The sequence below is a fragment of the Apis mellifera genome, linkage group LG12 (assembly GCF_003254395.2).
Source record: "Apis mellifera strain DH4 linkage group LG12, Amel_HAv3.1, whole genome shotgun sequence".
In the NCBI taxonomy this organism is placed as follows: Eukaryota; Metazoa; Arthropoda; class Insecta; order Hymenoptera; family Apidae; genus Apis; species Apis mellifera.
The window spans coordinates 8,737,348-8,758,897 of NC_037649.1; the positions used below are offsets into that span (position 1 = coordinate 8,737,348).

General features: G+C 36.8%; 1 protein-coding gene across 10 annotated transcripts in view; it reads left to right on the forward strand.

The window, feature by feature from the left end:
- The window catches only part of LOC408390 (ankyrin repeat domain-containing protein 6), a 121,853-nt gene that overhangs the window by 27,101 nt on the left and 73,202 nt on the right, over positions 1-21,550 (forward strand). For 6 of the 10 annotated variants that reach the window (XM_006566980.3, XM_006566981.3, XM_006566983.3 and 3 more), the window contains 2 exons: positions 8,630-8,735; positions 11,807-11,905. In XM_006566980.3, coding sequence (XP_006567043.1) covers positions 8,643-8,735; positions 11,807-11,905 — 192 coding nt within the window. In that variant the 5' untranslated portion in view covers positions 8,630-8,642. Of the gene's footprint in view, positions 1-1,446; positions 3,355-8,629; positions 8,736-11,806; positions 11,906-21,550 lie in introns of those variants that run through there. The other 4 variants (XM_006566976.3, XM_006566986.3, XM_006566985.3 and 1 more) reach the window with 3 other exon arrangements.

The following is a 21,550-nucleotide window of genomic DNA, read 5'->3' on the forward strand; positions in this document are numbered from 1 at the left end:
GTTGACTCTATTTTCCCCTTCGTCGTTTTCGACCCCGACCGACAGAAGCCGTGTCTCAACCAACCCGTGTGTACGACACCTGCCTATAGAAATCCGTGAAGCCGTGCTGCGCGCTCGCTACACCGTGTTCCTACCACGATTCACCTGTTGAGTGAGTTTCGCGTATGAGGTCTCACGGGTGTCGTTCCTTTCGACGGTGGTACGTGTTTTCAACCGCGATACGCGTGGTTGGATATTCTTGAAATTTCGAAGACGAGAAAAGAAGAAATCGTTATTTATAATTGTTATCAATTCCATCTTCTTTGTGCATCTTTGAAACGAATTTGAATTTGAAAATAATTCAGTAAATCAAGAAAACCTTTTCGTATCTATCGATTTTTTTATACTCCCCAAAGTCTACAATTTTTTCCATCGAAACGAGGCGGAAAAGACCTAAAATCAACAAGCTTCTGCAAAACCTTTCCTCGAAGAAAGAAAGAAAGAAAGAAAGAAAGAAAGAAAGAACGAAAATTCTTCCAATTCATTACATGACGCGGCGTTATCACGGATATAATGGTGTATAAGGACGAGGAAACGAAACCAGCGTTTCGACCTTTTTTTTTTTACATTTTTTTCTTACATTACGCGATCGGACAGCCGTGCGTAATTTACTTACCTTAAACGCGTCGGGGGACGGTAAAAACATCCGTGACGGAATTTGAAGGGAGGGAAGGGAAAGTTGGTCGGTGTTCGCCAACTAAACCGTAGGATACGCCTAACGACGTTTTACCAAGAACCGGTGTCCCGGCTCTAATGAGGTATTCAGTCAAAACCGATCCACGAGCCCAGATACCGGCTGGCATTTCAAATACGTTGTTCCCGGTACTATTTGTAACATATTTGCATAGCGGTCGGCATGCATAGGCGTCTCGTTCTTTCCGCGTATCGACGACGCCCGTCGCCTGTCGCGGATCATGTCGATCGGTTTCGACGGAACGTGTTCGCAAACCGGCAGTAATCCGCTCCGCCAGGCAAATCTTGTTCCGTGATTCGAGCGATTTGTACGCTGCTTATCTTTCCACATTCCTCTCCTTTATAATTGAAATAGTAATAATAAATTGAAGTAGTTTCGGAACGATTTCAAAAAATGATAATTTCGCGTGATTTTGTAATATTTTTATCGCGTTTTTCTTTTGATCTCGATCAAAATTTTCCTCTCTTTTTTAATAATAATTTTTAATTTGATCGTTGGAATAGAAATGATAGGATGTGGATGCGAATCAAATTGGAAAAAGAAGATTCAAGTAAATTTTCTTGGGAATTTATAATCTATGTTAATTTGATAAATTATTCATGAAATTAATATCTTCGAATTTTCTATACTCTTTATATAATTTAATGGCGTAATGAAAATTAATATAGAATAGGATGATAATAAATTAAAATATTGAAGAGATACTCACTCCTTTCTTAAATTTAACCTCGAAACATTCTGTTGCTCGGATGCACGAGTGCGTGTGGGTTTGAACAAGCATTAAAAATAATATTTTAACCGTAACCAGTTTCATAAGGAAACGATCGTAAAACTGTCCTGTTTCCCTGGCATTCCTTTATACCTTCATTTTCATTTCGTCCCCATTAAGGATCGAGTTGGCGATTTTAGTCGTATCGAGAGGGAGGAGGGGGAAAGGATTGGTTCTCGTGCCGATAGTTGAACGCGGCTAACGATATCGAACATTGTCGTAAATAAATATCGCGATTACATCCGACTCGTCTCTGTGTATTACTCGTTTTGGTTACAATAGCGAACCGATAGCCATTTTCCTCGGCGGCGGGGAGGAACCGGTTTGCGAACGCATCGGCAACAACCTTGGCACTGGAAACAATCGAAATCACTTCGATGCTTTCCAACGGATCAATTTATTTTTTTCCAATCCAAAATCCGTTTTATCTTCCGATTTTTCTTTATTTTTGATTTGAATAATGGATTGTATTTGCGAAAATAAATTTCGAAAATCTTGTTAAAAGACGAGGGGATACGTGTCATCAGATGGGTTTCGATTCCAGGAAACAATTCGAAGCATTCGGGAAATCGGTGTCGCGACACGCTCGAAACAAGTTATTTCTTGCGCGGTTGATCGGCTGTCTTAACTTAATTCCCGAGCTGCATGGATGAGTATTTAATTTGAACGCTTTGTTCCCCTGCTTTTTGCCTCCCCTTCCTTCCTCGAGAATCGCGGAAGGAATGCTCCTCGTTAATCCACGATAGACCATGGACTCCCAACCTGCACCTCTGCTTCTGATTACTCATTTTTCACACTGAGTTTTAATTTTGTTCCTATTATTATCCTCTCTACTGCTGTATTAACTACCACTACTACTATTATTACTAAATTATTGTCATTTACTGCTACTGCTCTTTTCCTTTTAACTCGTTTAAAATTGTTTAAAATTATCGTATTATTATAACAGTATACTAGCAATATGCTGTTATGGAGCCAGATGTTGTATATTATTACAATGATTATAAGAGGAATAATGGAGGTCTAATCGTGAGCGAAAGTTGGGAAGCACTGGGATAGAAGGAATAACGCGAGGGACATTCTTATCTCGCGAGATCTCTAATTAAAAAGATTTCTCATTGCCGCCTTGGCCTGGGTAGACAAGGAGGAACGGCGGCGAGGCTGGTCGATCTTTGGGATGCCGATGCCCGGATCGTTAATCGACGCCGATTCCGGTTAATCGGTAATTAGCGATGCGGATGCGGCATCGGGCCGGCCAACGAATGATTGAAAGGGAATCGTTGAATTGGAAATAGACGAGGGTCGGGTCCACGCTTCCAATCCGCCATTGTTCCTTTCGAAATCATCGATCGATTCAAGATCGATACGCTCTTCCGTGTATCCCATCCTTTCCCTCCGTCCATTAACCGTCTTTTATTCATTCCAATCGTTGCCCCAACCTTTTTTTCTTTTTTTAAACGGATGGAACAGTGTTTCGAAGTTGAAATTGAATAATTGCGGGTTACCATCTATCGGTAATTCAGTCTCGTCTCTCGTATTTCGCGAATCCTATTAGTAAACTTTTATTATCTTTAATTTATTGAATTTCATTTAACGATCTAAATAAATTTTAGATCTCTGCAAAATCTTTGTATCTCGAAGAAGATAGAAAAGAAAATCTTACGAAGCCTTGGTCCCATTCTCGTATACGCGAGGTGTGTTTTAATTAGTGCGCCGGATGGCCGACCGAATTTCTTCGGATCACGTGGTGTTTCACGGCGGAAAGAGGGTCAGAGATGCCTCGTACGAGGGCCGAGGTCCTGTTGGATATGTACGGACACGCAGAAGGAGGGATTTCACGTGCGTACGTGATGTAAGTCCACTGTAATTAAGAATTCCACTTTGCCTGGTAAACGAGAAGAGAAATCGGTTAACGGCCTGCCTGAAAATGTTCCTTCCACCGGACATGGACGTGGAAAAATCATGGCGACTCCTCGACTCTATTCGCTTTCGTAATTGCTCGAGTTAACTCCTTTCTTCTTCTTCTTTTTACATCAGATTTATGAAAGATATACACGAAAACATCTCGTTAGAAAGTTACGCAATGTTACAATATATTTAACCACAAACTTTTTTTTAAATTAAATCTATTCTCTACGACGAACTTTTAAATCACACGGAATTTCTTCGGTAAAATAACATAAGCCATTGCACAGAAAGAGAACCACGAGAATATTATCTTCGTTATATTTCTCTATATTGGAAAAAAAGAAGTGACACGAACTAAAGGAGAGGAAGGCGATCAGGCACGGTAACAAAATTTAATTGCGGCCAAGATGAACATTGAATCGGGTTGGCGATCGACACCGGGAACAGCGGAAAAGCGACGGTTTGCTAGAAATCGAGGCAAGAAGCCTTGAATCACGGCCGCAAACGATCGGCCGATGTAACCGTAATCAGTGGCAGTTGCTCGAAAGACAGGATCATAAAGCATGCTCTCTTGCCTCGGTTGTCTTTGGATAATAATTACACGGGGGGGAACGGTTGTGGAACGCGCACAGAAAATTATCGTCCCTGTAAGGAATCTCGTATCACCTGTTATATCGACCGAGCTCGCCAAACATTTATTTTCACTTTGGAATATATATTGTATATATATATATATATATATATATATATATATACATGTATATATACGTTACTTATTTGCATATCGATCAAATTGATCGATTTTTTTTAAGGCTCGATACATTTCATTGTTTTGGAAGAACGAGAAAATATGATGGAAAATCGCTCGTGTGCATCGAAGCTTTAAACGATTTAGGCTCTTCGATTGGAAAAATAATAAAGTTGCGCGAAAGTGGAAAGATCGATGAACGCGCTCGTTTTCGATGAACGAAAGTGAAGAATTGATTTTGCTTGTTTTAGAAAGAAGAGATAAAGATTTTCTTTTTTTTGTAAATGGGGTTAGAAGAAGCGACTCGTTTTACGCGTTTTTGGAATTGTTCTGCTTCAAGAAAGAAATTTAGATAGGGATATAATAGAAAGTGTAAGAGACAGGACTATAATTACAGAGAGTAAACTTTATGCACGTTAATGAACGTAATAAGATTCCTTTTAACCTCCATCAAGAATTTTTTCAAATTTCACCTCGTGCTCGAGAAGATGAAGATGAATATTAATAATAAGAAAAGAAGAAAGAAAAATTCAATAGGTAAAAGAGAATATTCCCGTAAGCATACCGTGTAATTAAATTCTTCGAACGTGTAATTGAAAAAAAGAAAGAAAAAAAGAAACTGCTTTACGAGCTTCCTTTCGATGATACGCCTCGCAGATGGCATCCTTCACTTGCTTTTCCGACCTGGAAGGGTAACAAGATCAGATAGAGAGGCAAGTTCTGTCATCGTTTTTCAACTTCGTTTTCCCGTCACAATTGACATCGTAATTTCCTGTTAACGTAAATTTCAAAGAAGACGCGAATTTTTCTAAATTTCACGATCGAATCGAAACAATTTAAAAATTTTTTCCACCCTGTGATTAACGATCACAGCGAAAGGGGAGACAATTCGTACGAATAATTGTCGTTTGCTGAGAAATTTGACGAATTATCGGTTTTCGATCATATTTTTTCGGGGGCCTCGAAATCCCGTGCCATATATTATACATCCCTCTCGTGTTATTAAAGCTAACGTTGTAAACACGATGATCGAGCTCGGTGAAAGACGTCCCACCTTTATTGATCGCGATGATGAAGGATGGACGCGCGATAATTAAATCGCCGCCAGATCGGCGGGATTATATTCCTGTAAACATTCTCTCTCTCTCGGTTAATTTGTCTCGCAGTTTGAAAAAAAGGAGGGAAAATTTAATAATCTTCCAGTTTGGAATAAATTGGAACTTGCTTCTGCTCTCTATTCTTCTCCGTTACACGGTAATTTCTCTTGTAAATGAAAATTTGAAAATAACTTTAGCTTTATTATTTATATATATACTCTCGAATCATAATCTTTCTTATTATAAATTTGTTCTTGGAGTAACGATATCCTCGATAATTTTACACGGTGATCGCTTCTTCTTCTTCTTCTTTTCTTTCTTGTAGATGGACATTAATTAAGACCAGATATCCTTTGAAAAAAAAGAAAGAATTCAGAGGAAGAAGAATAAACGAAGAAACGATAAGAATAATCGTTACACAAGCTATTATGATTAATCAAACTGATACATCTAATTACAAGTTTTTTTCTCCCTCATCTTCGTTTTCTAATACGAGATTAGGAATATCATTATCTTATCGGGAAGTGATAAACGGGATATATGAGATGGATCGTTTAATATTCCATAGAAATTGAGAATACGATTATTCTCTATAAACCACGTTCAAAAAATTAACTTGATGGACGAAAATTTAAAAGTTTCGAGTATAATCTCGTGGTGTTGATCTATGAATAAATATGCAGGCTAATGAATGTTGGAAACAGAAGAAGGAGAAACAGAAAAATCTTCTCTCAAACCCCATTGTTTCCCCCATAACATCACGTTGTAGTGCACACATACACACGCAGACGCAGGTTCGTGTGCACGGAATGCGTTGCAAGGATGGAGCGCAACAACGATATGGCAACGTGAAATTTTCATTCAACCTGGACGTTGATTAATGATTTCTCCTCGACCGTAGAAGTAAATCCACTTAAGAGCCTTGAAGAAAAGCTTCTTTTTCGAATCGAATGCGGTATTCAACTATGCTCTAAAATGTAGTGGATCGATGTTACGCAAGAATATCCTAGTCACGTGTTTATCACTTAATTAAATTTTCTTGTACATCGGTTGACGCGAAAGCGAGGGAAACGTGTCTTGCCACGATCTATTGACGATCGATCAATCACACCTCGTTAAAATATTTACATTCGAGAAATCGGTGGCTGTGCTCGCGTATCAGGTGTTATTTAAGAAGAAAACGGTGGTTTCCTATATACATATATTCCGATTAAAACTAGTTGGTCAAGATATGTAAAAAAATACGTACATCTCAGGCGATGAGAGGAGGATATTATTAGATTAGATTAGACTACTCGCGATATTCTCGTTAATCGATCCAAATATGAAATAATGAATAAATTGAAGAAGGAGCGAATCAATGTTGACGAGCCGAACTTTCTTTGGATTTATCTCTTTCCTCGGTGAGGAGAAAAGATTGATTTATTTTTAATCTTCAAATTTGGGATGAGCTCTTCGCGAGATTTGAGAATCGATCGATCCTTCTCTGGATTTATTTCTTTTTTCAAATTTTAACCTTCAAATTTGGGATGAGAAATCTCTTTGCGAGATTTAAGAATCGATCGATCCTTCTCTGGATTTATTTCTTTCTTCGGTGAGGAGAAAAGAGTCGATTTATTTTTAACCTTTAAATTTGGGATGAGAGATCTCTTTGCGAGATTTGAGAATCGATCGATCCTTCTCTGGATTTATTTCTTTCTTCGCGAGATTTGAGAATCGATCGATCCTTCTCTGGATTTGAGAGTCGAAGAAAAGAGTCGATTTATTTTTAATCTTCAAATTTGGGATGAGCTCTTCGCGAGATTTGAGGATCGATCGATCCTTCTCTGGATTTATTTTTTTCTTCGCGAGATTTGAGAATCGATCGATTCTTCTCTGGATTTGAGAGTCGAAGAAAAGAGTCGATTTATTTTTAACCTTCAAATTTTGAATGAGCTTTTCGCGAGATTTGAGAATCGATCGATCCTTCTCTGGATTTGAGAGTCGAAGAAAAGAGTCGATTTATTTTTAACTTTCAAATTTGAGATGAGCTCTTTGCGAGAGAATTGAGAATCGATCGAATCTTCTGGATTTATTTATTTCTTTGATGAAGAGAAAAGAGTCGATTTATTTTTAACCTTCAAATTTTGGATGAACTTTTCGCGAGATTTGAGAATCGATCGATTATAAAATAACGTTCCATCGGATTGGATTCATCTCTTTCTTTCTGGAAAGGGTTAATTAAAGAGTTAATATAATAAGCTTTTTTTCAAAATTCGAAAGAGAAGAGATTAGAATATATTAAAATTATTTAACGTATAATAAGATAAGAGAAACGTATTCTGATCGTTCATATCTTTCTCTTTCGAGCCATGTCCATTGTCTCCGAAAACAATGGCGGTGTGTGTCATTGTTCCTTTTAAAAAAAAAAAGGATACGAGTATCCTCTTCTTCATTGTCACGCCCTTTTAATGAAGATCTGCGGGTTATGGGCGCGATTTTGCCTGTAATATTAATTTGGTCAGAGGCGTGCATAACATCGTTGCAAAGGAACAAAAAATTTTCACTTGCTTTTTTCTTGAGATCCATGTATCTTCAGTCTGGAACAATAAATTAATCTAAATTGAGCTACGATCTCGTTTGTTCGAGAGATGATTTAGACAGGCATTTTTCAATTTTTCCTTTTGTTTAATTATCACGATTTACAAATACCTTGGATAAATATTCGAGTGGGCTTTAAATTCGCAGAATTTCACCCTCTTTCTCTCTCTCTCTCTCTCGTCGCGCAGCATAATGCCCTTAACCGGTTGACATCCGGCGGAAACTTGAATTGCCAGCTTTATCTCTTACAAGGCTCGAATCGTGCCCAGTGATAAAACCTTGTCAACGAGAAGAGGGCCAATTGAGAATGCGTTTCACGAATTTTACGTGTGTTAACCAAGTGATAATTGTATTTAGATAATCGAGGAAATCGCTTTATCGCGTCAACAAAAAATATTTACCACTTATTTATCCTTTTTAGTTAACGAGAGAAAAATCTTTCCTCGGATAAAATGACAAGAGACGTTTAAATTTAAAAGTTTGGAAGATGGAGAAATTTAGAAAAAAATCTAAGAGTAAGATTTATAAACTGGTTGAATAAATGATAATAGGTTGGTCAACAAGAGTCATTTTCTACGTTCCGTTACGCGTTTATATTATGGATAATGGGACGGATCGATTCGATAGGAAACGAGGAAAAACCCGAGATCGTTTTCCGATTCGACGATCTCGTTTCTCGAAAGAAAGGAAGCCGGCATATCTGACGTGATCATCTGCACGGGTTGCATGGAAGATAGGATGGAGTTTAAACCGAATAAACCTCTAATGATCGTCCATTTCCTTTTCTTTTGCAGATGCGTGGCTGGAATGGCAGAAAAGTTACGCGAGGCGGCCGCACGTGGCGACGTAGCGCGGGTTGCGCGACTCCTTGACGAAGATATTAAGCCATTGCCGGACGAAGTGAGTTTCCTTTTTTCTCTGCTACTTAATATTTTTCTTCGCTTGTCCCACAATCTTCTATCTCGAATCTTTCTCTCGATACCTTTCTTTTGCTGGAGAATGATTAAAAGGCGTAGAAAGGATTCTCTTTACGGACAGGTTTTTTTCTTCTTTTTCTTAGAATTCCTGTGGATCGATCACGAACTTTTTTTTTTTAAATTTAAATAAAACTCTAGATGAGAAGAACAACGAGTTTCTTCGCTCCAGAAGAGTTGAAACGTTTCACGGTTGAAGAATCTGAAAATTTTCTTCTAAATAAGTTTCTAAGTCTGGGATGTCTAGGGTTCCCTAGGAATTTTAGTTCTCTGAAATTTAGTTTCATTTTACAAATTCAAGCTACTTCGTTGTTTCGAAGTTAGAAATCTTGGGTTTTTCTTTTTAAAATTTACCATTCCAGCAAAATATAATTAATTTGTAGAGAGAATCCGAATTAAAACTTTCTATCGCAGTTCGTTAGATATTCCATCTACGAATCCTATCATCAACAACGAGGTATACTTATATATCGTAATGGGAAAGCAGCTCGTTCGAATTCTTTCAAAACTTGCAGAGACTTCATTTTCCATCGTCTACTTTCTTTTTTTTTTTTTTTTTAATTCTAAACAAGATCGATAAAGGAGACTCGTTAAAGCCACGCGTTCCCCGGAATATATTAATCCCCTGGCGTATGTAAAATAACATTTGCATCTCGATTGTGACAGTCGTCTTTGGTGGGAATGCAGATAAGCGTGTTGGTCGAGCATTTGTCAAAAGATCGGCGGAGCATGCTGCGGGGCAACTTTTGCCCGATTATCCCGTGCATTTGTTACAATTACTTCCTCTCCCTTAATTGCGCCGATGAAATTAATCGCGCGGAATCGTTTTTTTTTCTCCCCTCCTGCAGCCAAAGGCGATAGTCGAGGCTAAAGTGCTTTATTATGCGGACAACCGATGCATCTGATCGCGGAATAATTGAAATTACGTCGATCGATAATCAGGGGGGATCGAGTCACGGGAAGGAGGGGAGAGAGAAATAGTCCTCGTTTTTGAAATTAAAGTCGCATTCGTCGAATTCCTCGAGCGTTCTCGCGATGCTCGATTTTATGGTTTATCGTTTTTATCTTTCGGGGGAATGGAGGAAATTAAATAAGAAGGAATTATCGGATCGATTATTCTTTTTTTCTTTTTTCTTTTTTTTCACATAATTTTACGTTTAAATTACACGTTTAAACGGTCTTGCTGTATATGAATATTCAACGCTTCGAAGTATATATGAATCGATAATTATGTGAATCAAGGCTTCTATTAATCGAATCGTTCTCGTTTCAATTTTAGAATTTTAGAAATTTTATGAAATTGTAAACGTTTAATTAATAAAAATTGAATATAACAATAATACTTGATAAAGTGATTAATATTTAATTTTTAGCTTGGAAAAGTAGTTGATATGTAATGGACATAGTATATTGGTATTTAAAAATAGTTAAAATTATTTAATCAATTAACACGGATTAAAGTTGGATGATAGTAAGTAATATTAATTTATAATTTATTTCTAATTATCGATTAATCGTGAAGGTTTTTTAAATATTTTTATTGCATGTATTTTTATATATAAATCATTTAATATAATATTAGTTAGCTTTCTATGTGTCTTATACATTTTTTTTTATATATTTTCTTTATTTTTTAAAAATATAGCCTGCTCAAAGGGCTAATTTCGTGAAAGGTAAGTATAAAATAGGTAAGTATATCAAATTCTATAATTAGTTTTAAGTAAAATGATGAAAAAATGTCTTTTCTGGAAGTTGTACTTGAAAAGATAAGTAAAAGGTAAGTATGGAAGGTAAGTAAATTAAATTTCTCTGAAAAATTCTTGGAAATGACGTCAAATTCTTAGAAATTTAAAAATTCCGAGAAATGACGTCAAATTCTCAGAATTTCCGAAATTCTTGGAAATGACGTCAAATTCCTGGAATTTCCCAAATTCTCGAAAGAAAAAATTTTTGGCCGAAATTTCCACTTTGTATTAGGAGAACATGAGTTGATAGGAGGTCGTTCGAGAACTTTTTCCAAGAATTTCGCCAGTTCTTGGAAATGACGTCAAATTCTCAGAATCTCCGAAATTCTTGGAAATGACGTCAAATTCCTGGAATTTCCCAAATTCTCGAATGAAAGAAATTTTTGGCCGAAATTTTCACTTTGTATTAGGAGAACATGAGTTGATAGGAGGTCGTTCGAGAACTTTTTCCAAGAATTTCGGCAATTCTTGGAAATGACGTCAAATTCCTGGAATTTTCCAAATTCTCGAAAGAAAAAATTTTTGGCCGAAATTTCCACTTTGTATCAGGAGAACATGAGTTGATAGGAGGTCGTTCGAGAATTTTTTCCTAGAATTTCGCCAATTCTTGGAACTTTTAAAATTCTTGGAAATGACGTCAAATTTTGGAATTTTGGGAATTTTTGTTGATTTTTACATTTTCATTTACGAAATTTTATATACTTACCTTTTTTACTTACCTTTCGCGTACTTACCTGTTACGGCTGCTATTTTTTCGAGTTTTTTATCGTTTTTTTTCAACAGTTCTCTTAATTCTAAATATACTTACCTTTTTACTTACCTTTTGTATACTTACCTGTTACGGCTGCTATTTTGTCGAGTTTTTTATCGATTTTTTCAACAGTTCTCTTAATTCTAAATATACTTACCTTTTTACTTACCTTTTGCATACTTACCTGTTATTGCTGCTATTTTATCGAGTTTTTTATCGATTTTTTCAACAGTTCTCTTAATTCTAAATATACTTACCTCTTTACTTACCTTTTGCATACTTACCTGTTATAGCAGGTACTTTTTTAAGTTTTTTATCGTTTTTTCAACACTTCTCTTAATTCTTAACATACCTATTCCTCGTAGCTTTCCTTTTTTCGCAATATTGCGTTTTTTTAAAACAATTTTTTTAATTCCAGTACTCGGTTCTTAAATTAAATAAACTTATTTCAATTCCAAATAAATTTTCAAACGAAATTACGTATTTTTTCTCTGTCCACAGAATGGGAGAAGTCCTCTGTTACTGGCTGCAGCAGCTGGCCACGTGGACGTCTGCGAAACTTTACTTCTTCGAGAAATCGACATCAATGCCGCGGACAATGTGAGTAATCGTTTTTAAATTTTATTTCCCACTTTCGATTACGAATTCCTCGAATACTTGAAAACTGCAATCCTAAAAGAATAATTAAAATATACTTATATACGTATAATATATATTGTTAAGAATATAGAATATGAAAATATTTATCGAAAGGTATTTATATAAAATTTGTGGAAAAAAGCAAACGGTTTAAATTCAGATGATACACGCAATTGGCCAATAATTCTCGAGTTCAGGTAGGCCGTTCCACTTGTCAGTTGCGCAATATATCAATACAGCGGTTAATGAAGGGTGTACAAGATAATTATACCTGTAATTGCCAGTTTACATCGAAGGGAAGATGTCTTTGTGGTCACGGTTTATTGGTCGGTATGATCGATAATATCGATACCGGATATCTAATTCGGCTTGTAAAGAATCGTAATTATTATCAATTCTTCTTACGAAGAAGCCACGAATAATCATAAAATTTTACTACACTATGAAATATTACAAAATTATACACCTCTACACACTCTAACCTCTTCTCTTAATTCCTCTCGATATCTTTTTTTTTTTTTTTTTACATCTATAACATCTTCGATATTACTGTACGATTAAATTTTTCTGTATAAAAAATTTTTGAAAACATTTCCTTTCCTCGTACTATTCATACTACTTTCACAAAAAGAGAGAAAGTGAAGAGGACAGGAAGAAAAGATCTCATCGAACTCGAAAAATGCACGGACTCTTCTCAACTAACAACCCTTTGCTGCACTTAAATACATTGGTTATCGAGCCAACACAACACAACGATTGATCGAAAAGATCCTTAGCCTCGCTTAGAAGGGATCCGGCTTCGGCCAATCTTCTCTCTCTCCACGGGCGCAGAACACGTTTGGCTAGATCCTGCCAGCAAGGGGTAGAGAGAGGCGGGTGTATTTAGAATCCGGTGTACACACCACTCGGCTGGTGGCCGCCTCGATACTCCTACTAAATTCCCGTGAATATCTTCTTGCGCGGCGACACGGGGCCCCCTCTCCTCCATCTCTTTTTTTCCCCTCTCTTTCTCCTCTTTTTAATTCCTCCGTTTAATCGCCGCTTGTTTTACAGCGAACCACCACCAGCCCGTCCAGACGATTAATTGATAAGTTGGCATTGATAAATCGCAGCTCCCATCGCGACTCGAGATTTAAACGAAAATTTTCTTCTCCTTCTTCTTTTTTTTTTTTGATATATATACACACGTTAATCATGTATTATTACATTAAATAAAAACACGTTTCAATTTCTGATAATCTGATAATTTTCTTTTCTTACCTATTTTAAAAAGTACATGTAATACGTTCTTAAGGATCGATCGAGAGGAGGCAATCTTTTGTACTTTGAATTTTACGTGGAGATAACGGGTTGAAAAAGGAATAAAGAGTGACGAAACCTGTAAGATATCTCGGAACGCGAAGGATACGCAAAGCTTGGACACGTGGATCCAAAGGTTAATTGGTTTCACGGTTTGAAACTGGTTGGCTGAAAGGATCTTTCCGGCACACGAGTTCGCCCCTTTTTCGCCTTTTGCGCCTTTTGCGCGTTCCTTTTGTCTGCATAAGGAACTTCGTCTCCCCTCCTCGCTATCTGCAAATGAAAGATCGATATTTATCGGTAGATCGATCGTAGAAACGTACGCGGCGGCCCCCTTTTCTATGCCCTTTTCCACTCGCGCGCTCCATTGTGCAACAGCTTAGCTCGGAGACCTTAGATCGAAATCGATTTTTCTTTCTCTTTTCTTTCGTCGAGCGAAGAATCAACTTTCTTTCCATTCCAATCTCCATGGAATCGAACGAAACGTCGTATTCTAAGTTTATCGTTGCGAAGAGAAGATTATATTCTTTGGTAAAAAAGGTATTTAATCAATATATCGAAAATCACGTGAGAAGAAAATTAAAGTTGAGAAGGTGGAATCGTTTTTCTTCCACGGATGGAATTAACGAATATTCTCTCTTGGGAGAGGGAGGAAGGGTTTTTCTTTTTTTTTTGGCAAGTATTATCGACGCATGACGAAGGGAGCATAAAGAAGGGGAGATGGTTGAATGGCATTTACAACCATGAAATTTACCACGATTTATACTCGCATTATACCCTCCCTCTTTTATCCGTGTATCTCCTAAGCCCGTCGTGATATTCTTCGTGTACCAAATCGCTCGGTAGATTTACAGCGAGGCAATTTGAAGGATTCCTTCTCAACTCGTCCATCTTCTTCTGTGAACGAATAGAAGAAGAAGAATGAAGGATGAGGAGAAGAGAGAAAGAAGTTCGAATTTATCCCAAAGAATTAATAATTTTCCAATTAACTTTCGTCCTCAACGATCGTCTTCTCAAATTATCTTTCTCGCCATCGAACGTGTACCACTGTTATCTGATCCAACAATTTACAAAAATCTTATACAGTCCTTTTCTCTTTCGAGAAAGTCTCATTTAAAAAATCGCTGCTATCAACTATCCGAGATAAATAATGGAAAATAAATTTCGCTCTTCTAAAACGAAGGATTTTAGATTGGACAATGTTTCTTCCGTGATTTCCATCCGAGGTTACGCACCGCCTCTTCGCGCCACCAAGATTTATACATTCCTCCTCGAGGAATTTGGCACACGTTCGCTCGACGCGACGAGGACGAGGCGTATAATTACGGTTTAGACCGAGAAGAAAATAGGTTTTTAGGGGAGGGGAGGGTAGACGGTGTTCCTCAACTTCGAACCGGATTTTTGTCGGCGGATCCCTCCTGAAAGATTCTTCCTTCTTCTTTTTTTTTAGCCAGGACTCATTATCATACGTCCTTGACGCTTTCTTTCATCTATTTTATCCCCGACCGATATCGAGAAGAAATAATATCGAGTGGAGAAACTTTCTCAAATTGCCAATTTCTCAAGAAACGAATCGAATGAGAATTCGATTCACAATTCAAATATTCTACATCTATCTTCGTTTTAAGAAGTATCAAACTATATTTCACTGTATTATATAATACAAATCGAGTCTTCTATTTGCACTTACGTAAAATCACGTAAAATCGATCGTCACGCAAATATTTTCCACGCGAGAAAATCCAACAAAGATCGATCTTCTTACTCTTTGCTTTCACCTTAATTATATTTCACCGATCAAATAGAGGAAATCAATGTTCCCTCTAAATCTTTATCAAAGGTCTAAGCTCTAATCCATATCCATTATCATTCATAACATCATTTTATCAACTAGAAGATAGATCGTATAAGAGATCTCTTTCGTTTCTTTTTTTTTTCCATTTCTTTTTTTCTTTCTCTTTTTCGAGGCTTCACTTTCGCTTTAACACTTTTCTCGATGTTTCTCGAGGTTTTTCTCGAGATTTATGGGATTATTTTTTGGATTTGGAGGAGGTAGATTATAGCGACAAACGTGGTTATTCCTTTTTAAATTCATGGATCTATATCCATAGTGCGAACCAGTATTTTGAGATAGTTTGAGTTATTTATTGGAAATTTTGGGAATGGAAGCGCGTAATCGAGAATTCGAAAGTAATGGAACAAAGTTACTTGAGATGAAATTAATTTGGAAAAAATTCTTTCCTTTCTAAATTTGTCCAGGAAGGAATTCCAGCGGATATATTCGATTAAGAAGAAAAGAAGTAAAGGATGAAAGATAAGGATATATATATATATATTTTTTTTTTCTTCTTCATAGTGCAAACTGCAGTCTACTGCAGATTATTTCGACGAGGTAGTTTGAGTTATTTAATGGAAATTTTGGAAATGGAAGCGCGTAATCGAGAATTCGAAAGTGATGGAACAAAGTTGCTCGAAGCGAAATTAATCTGGAAAAAATTCTTTCGTGCTTAAATTTGTCCAGGAAGGAATTCCAGCGGATATATTGGATTAAGAAGAATTAAACGGATGGAGGATAAGGATATATATATATATTTTTTCTTTTTTCGAAACCTTGAGACGAAATAACGCGAGTTCGCGTGACGATGTAATTTCAAGCGGAATGGCAGAAGAGAGGGGTAAGACACTTACTTAAATCTCAATTTAAGAGCTTCTGTTCCCGTCCATTGCAAGCGTCCCGTCCATTTAAGGTCGTCCCTTGTCTCGGATGATCGATCCTGGCTAAGGAATCGGGCCGCTGGGAAATGGTAAACGACACCTTTCTCGAAGAAAAAGCGGAGGAGAAATTAAAAAACGGCTAGAGATAACGAGGCCATAAACCAGTCCAGATTAAACCCTTTTAAATCCCCCACCTCGAATAAATGGACTCGGGCGAAAATTCATTCAGGTACGCGCGCGGCAATAAGCGGGAATAAATCTTTGTAAATAGCCGCTCTGTGATGCCGCTTATTCGTTAAAAAAGAAAAGGAAAGAAAAAAAGAAAACCTTGTTCGACCTTGTCTTAAATACTTAAGCTACTTGTTAAATCGGCCTCTTGAATATTAAGATATTACCGTAATTATTCAAATTCATTGATTCGGGGCAAGTTCAATTTTTTTTTTTTCTCTCTTTTTTTCTTCGACAAAATCTCGATCTTTAACTCGATCTCTCAACTTTCTTATTCTTAACTCGATCAACGATCACTATTACATTAATTTCGAACACGTGGAAATATTTTAACAGAGAGAGAGAGAGATAATTGAAAATTTTCCAAAGGAAAAAAGGAGAGAGAAGAGAAAAAAAATCTCTTTATTTATCCAAGAATCTTCTTCCTTTCAACTTCCTTTCAACAAAATCTTTAATTCGATCTCTTAACTTTCTTATTCTTAACTCGATGACGCCATTACTATACTAATTTCGAACACGAAATATTTCAAGAGAGAGAGAGAGAGAGAGAGAGATAATTGAAAATTTTCTAAAGGAAAAAAGGAGAGAAGAAGGGAAAAAAAAAAATCTCGACTTTTTACCTACTCAAGAATCTTCTTTCTTTCAACTTCCTTTCAACAAAATCTCGATCTCTCAACTTTCTTATTCTTAACTCGATCAACAATCACGCCACTAGTGCACTAATTTCGAATATATGATATATGAAAATTTTCCAAAGGAAAAAAAAGAGAAAGAAGGGGAAAAAAAATCTCGACTCACTTGCTCGACTTTTTATCTACGGAAGAATCTTCTTCCTTTCAACTTCTTTTCAACAAAATCTTTAACTCGATCTTTTAACTTTCTTATTCTTAATTCGATGACGCCATTACTACACTAATTTCGAACACGTAGAAATATTTCAACAGAGAAAGAAAGAAAGATAATCGAAAATTTTCCAAAGGAAAAAAGGAGAGAAGAAGGAAAAAAAAAATCTCGACTTTTTATCTACCCAAGAATCTTCTTCCTTTCAACAAAATCTCGATTTCTCAACTTTCTTATTCTTAACTCGATCACGCCATTACTACACTAATTTCGAACACATGAAAATATTTCAAAAGAGAGAGAGAGATAATTGAAAATTTTCCAAAGGAAAAAAGGAGAGAAGAAGGGGAGAAAAAATCTCTCTTTTTACCTACCCAAGAATCTTCTTCCTTTCAACGTTCCATCGGTCTCCTATGCGTTGCTCGTACGCGAACAATGATACCAGTTTGACTGGTGCGCTTCTCCCACTCCGTAAACACGGCCCTCCTCCCCTTCCTCTCTTCTGCTTTTATGCAACGTCCTCCGGAGGATATCGGCGGCCGTCCGACGTTGCAGCCTCTGAGCCAACTGATAAGGGGCCCGGATGACACGCGCCTTCCGAGAATCTTTCCAGCTTCCAAAAAAAAAAAAACGAGAATGGAAGCCGGATAATCGTTTCGATATCGAAGAGGAGTGGTTGTTCGCCTATATACGTTTGGAATCGATTGATCCAAATTGATTTGTAAATCTTCTTCACAAAAATTAATCAATACGAGACAATTTTACGCGGCATTTTCTTCGAATTTAAGGGACATTCACATTAGAGAATGTGAGAGAAACACGTATTTTATGTATCTTCGTAAAGAGACTTCTATCTTACTTATAATCGTAAAAAAGAGAGAAAAATTTTAGAAATCGTAATCGTCGTTGAAAATTATCTCGATGCTTGTATTTCGCTTATTTTATATTCAGTCTGCAAGAGAGATCGATCGAGTGTTTGTACGGAGCGACCCATATCCGTGCATCATTGTGCATCGCGTCGACGAGCAACGATTGAACAGGGACGCGTGAAAAAAGCGTGGACGTTCGCTCGAGTACAGTCGTAATTGAAGATCGAACCGGTAGTATATAGATGGCGTTAATCCTCGTTTATTCTTCCCGCGTTCGTCCCTTCGACAAGGCAAACCGACCGACTCGGCCAAGCGCTTCTCCCTCCTCCTTTGTAACGAGAATGTAACTTTCTCCTTTTATAATCATTCCTCGCCTCGAATCCGTTCCAACGAATGAAAGTTTTTATAAATTGAAATATTTACACTACGTTTCGTATATATTTTTATATATTTGGGTCGAATTAAAAAGATTCGAGAGAAATGCTGCACTATTTCTTCAATTCGATCTGCGTAAATGAAGAATTTTTTCAAAAATTCGATATCTAATTGACATCAAAGAAGAATGATCGAATTAATGAATCAAACATTTCATTTTTCTATCTATTATATGAATTGCAATTGCATTAATTGAAAAGATAACTAAAAATAAAAAAGTCTCTAGTAAAGTTGCTTCAAGTTATTTATTCAAATAATTTTATTCGTAGCTTATTATGCTTGATTAACTTCTCGTATCTACGTAACTTCGATCGTTGCACAATTATTTTCAATTATTCTTTAATAAATATATAAATTGTCGAAGCGACTTATCGAATATTAAATACTCCTCATCGTTAGAAACCGTTCGAGACGAGGCTACTCGCGTTAACGATCCGAGAGACGCAAAAAGTTGTTAATTAAACGTCTTGATTCCTTTCCTACCCTTTTTTTCTTCTCGTTTCGTTGCGAGGTACAGGTGTCCACCTTTCTCTCACACACGAGAATCGACTCTCCTGAGACGGGTGTTCTCGAGACGAGAGTAACGAGTTCCAAATCTCGAGGAGGAATAAATTTTACGAGCTACGTTGACGAGAAGTAAATCAATAACTCGAGCATGAGACATTATTTATTGCTCAGTGAAAGGGATTATAAATGGAGGAAATCGAGGGAAGAATATTCGTCTCGATTTTCACATCTTCAACAATTACAGTATTCCTTCGAGTTTTTTCCTTTGGATGTGGTAATTTTTTTTCTTTTCACGTGGAAAAGTATGCGAAAGACGAGAATGGAAAGTAAAAATAGCGAAAAGTAAAAGTTGGGTAGCAAGGTATCTCGAGGAATTGCCTGTTTTGATGGCGATAGTTAAAGTTTGAGAACGGAATAAAATCTTTAAAATCTCTATTTCCCCGGTTAGCGGCAGTAAAAATTAGATTTTGCATAAAGCCTTCTTATCGCACATTCGACGCAACTTCCTCGTATTTTTACGACGTGTAAAGTATTTCCCTCGCGATTCCTCAACATTAACGACATCCTTAAAACAAGCTTCTTTCTCGAAGAGAAATTAAACACACCGTAAATATAATTGCTATTCATTCTCTTAACGAACTTTAAACTTTCATTAAAATTGAAGGATATTCTAGCTGTAATGTTCGAGGAAGAGAAATAAAGAAGCGATAAAAATCCTCCCTCCCCTTTAACCCATTCGAGACCCATGCGTCGAATATCAAAGAAATACACGTGAAAGGAAAAAAAAAAGAAAAAGAAACGATCGTAAATCGGTGATGAAATAAAAAAATTCCTCTTTCGTTGCAAAAAATTCACACGTTACGCGAAATAGAAAATCTTTCGTAACTTTTAAAAGAATGGCGAAAGTTTCGTTTGATTTTTTTTTCCACGTAGGATGAGCGCATCCATCGTATTTCTTCTTCGAGATATCGAATTTATGAAAAAAGTAATGGAGATCTGCTCGATCGGCGTTGCTTTTTTACTTTTTTCTTCTTTTTCCAACGAGTTGTTTCATCGTTGCAAATTGTTCTGATAATCGATTTTAGCGTAACGGGAAGTTGTCAAACAGAAAGCTGAAAGATCCTCCCCTTCTTCTTATCCATCTCTATTTTATCTCTTTCATCCAGGTGAATGGAATTGATTACCACAGTTCCTTTCCACAGATTCGATTTGCGGTTTCTTCGTTTTCGGCCTCGAACAGAGAAAGGGAAGTAAAAAAAAAAAAATAAATATCGTCCAACGAGTTACGCACCTTTGTTTATCTTAACGATAAACCTTTCTTCTCTATATTCAAACCAATCGTCTCGACACATTGTTCCTTCCATCGTGCCGCCGTTCGAGGAAAATATCGAGAATGAAGGAAGCTTTTATTTCAATCGTGGTTTAACGACGCTTTAATAATCCTCGAATGCAGGAATCCCCTCCCCTTAAACGGTTCTTCCCGTTTTGCATCAACTGCGAGCATAATGCGACCGGCCTCGTCGAAAAGGTGGATCGTTAAAACCGGTAAGAAAATGAGTTTCGAGGGGATAATTACGGTTTTCCTTACGGTTCTCTTCCGAAGCGAGGAAGCTTAATTACCTGATGTAACAAGCTTAAAAAAAAAAAAAGTCTCGAATCAGATGATTGTTAATCGAGAAATGCGTAGAAAATGGAATTTGAATTTTGTTTTTTTGTTTTTTTTTTTTTTTCTTCTGGATCGAGGAGCGGATAAAACGCGAGAGGGAAATACCAATCGGCGACCTTTCTCTTTTGGGAGGGGAGGTAATTAATAACGCGTTGGACACTTTCGAGAATTAATTTTTGCCGATCGTTGGATGGAAGAAAGAGGAAGAACGATTCGTTCAGCCTCGAAATCGCGCCTAGGATGGGACGTGAAATTGCGAATGGCGAGGAGAACGTCGATACGATGAACGTCGTTCTTTTGACATTTCAATTCTTGTGAAATCGCTATTCGCGCGTTTTATTTGGATAAAAGTAAAGTGCCAGTGAATTATAAAAGGAATGCGATGCAATTCATTGAAAATGAACGTGAATTTTTCTTCCTCCATGTGTGTACTCGTTCGATGATCGAATACCAAACTTGTGTAGCAACTGCTTACAAATTAATCTCAAATTTGCTCCTTTTTTTTTCACTTAACGAGCAACTGATAAATAAAGAAAGGAAATAAATCTTTCTCTCGACGCCTTAATCCCAAATTTGTTCACCAAACCACTGCACTTCTTTCGCTTCATTCACTCCTTTCCCTTGACGTGCATATTCATCAAGAATATTAAAATTTGTAACTGCTTACAAACTGTAATCGAACTTTAATCCCAAATTTGTTCCTTTTTTCCACTTAACGAGTAACCGATAAATAAAGAAAGGAAATAAATCTTCCTCTCGATGTTTTAATCCCAAATTTGTCTTCCGATTCATTTACTTCTTTTTTTTCACTTAACCAATAAACACAAATCTTTCCTTCGCATATTCATCAAAAATACCAAAACTTGTAACTGCTTATAAATTGTAATCGAACTTTAATCCTAAATTTGTCTACTCCTTCCAATTTGTTCTTTTTTTTTCTATTTAACGAAGAACCGATAAATGAAGAAAGGAAATAAATCTTCCTTTCGACGCTTTGATCCCAAATTTATCTTCCGTGCACTTCTTCCGATTTTACTCCTTTTTTTC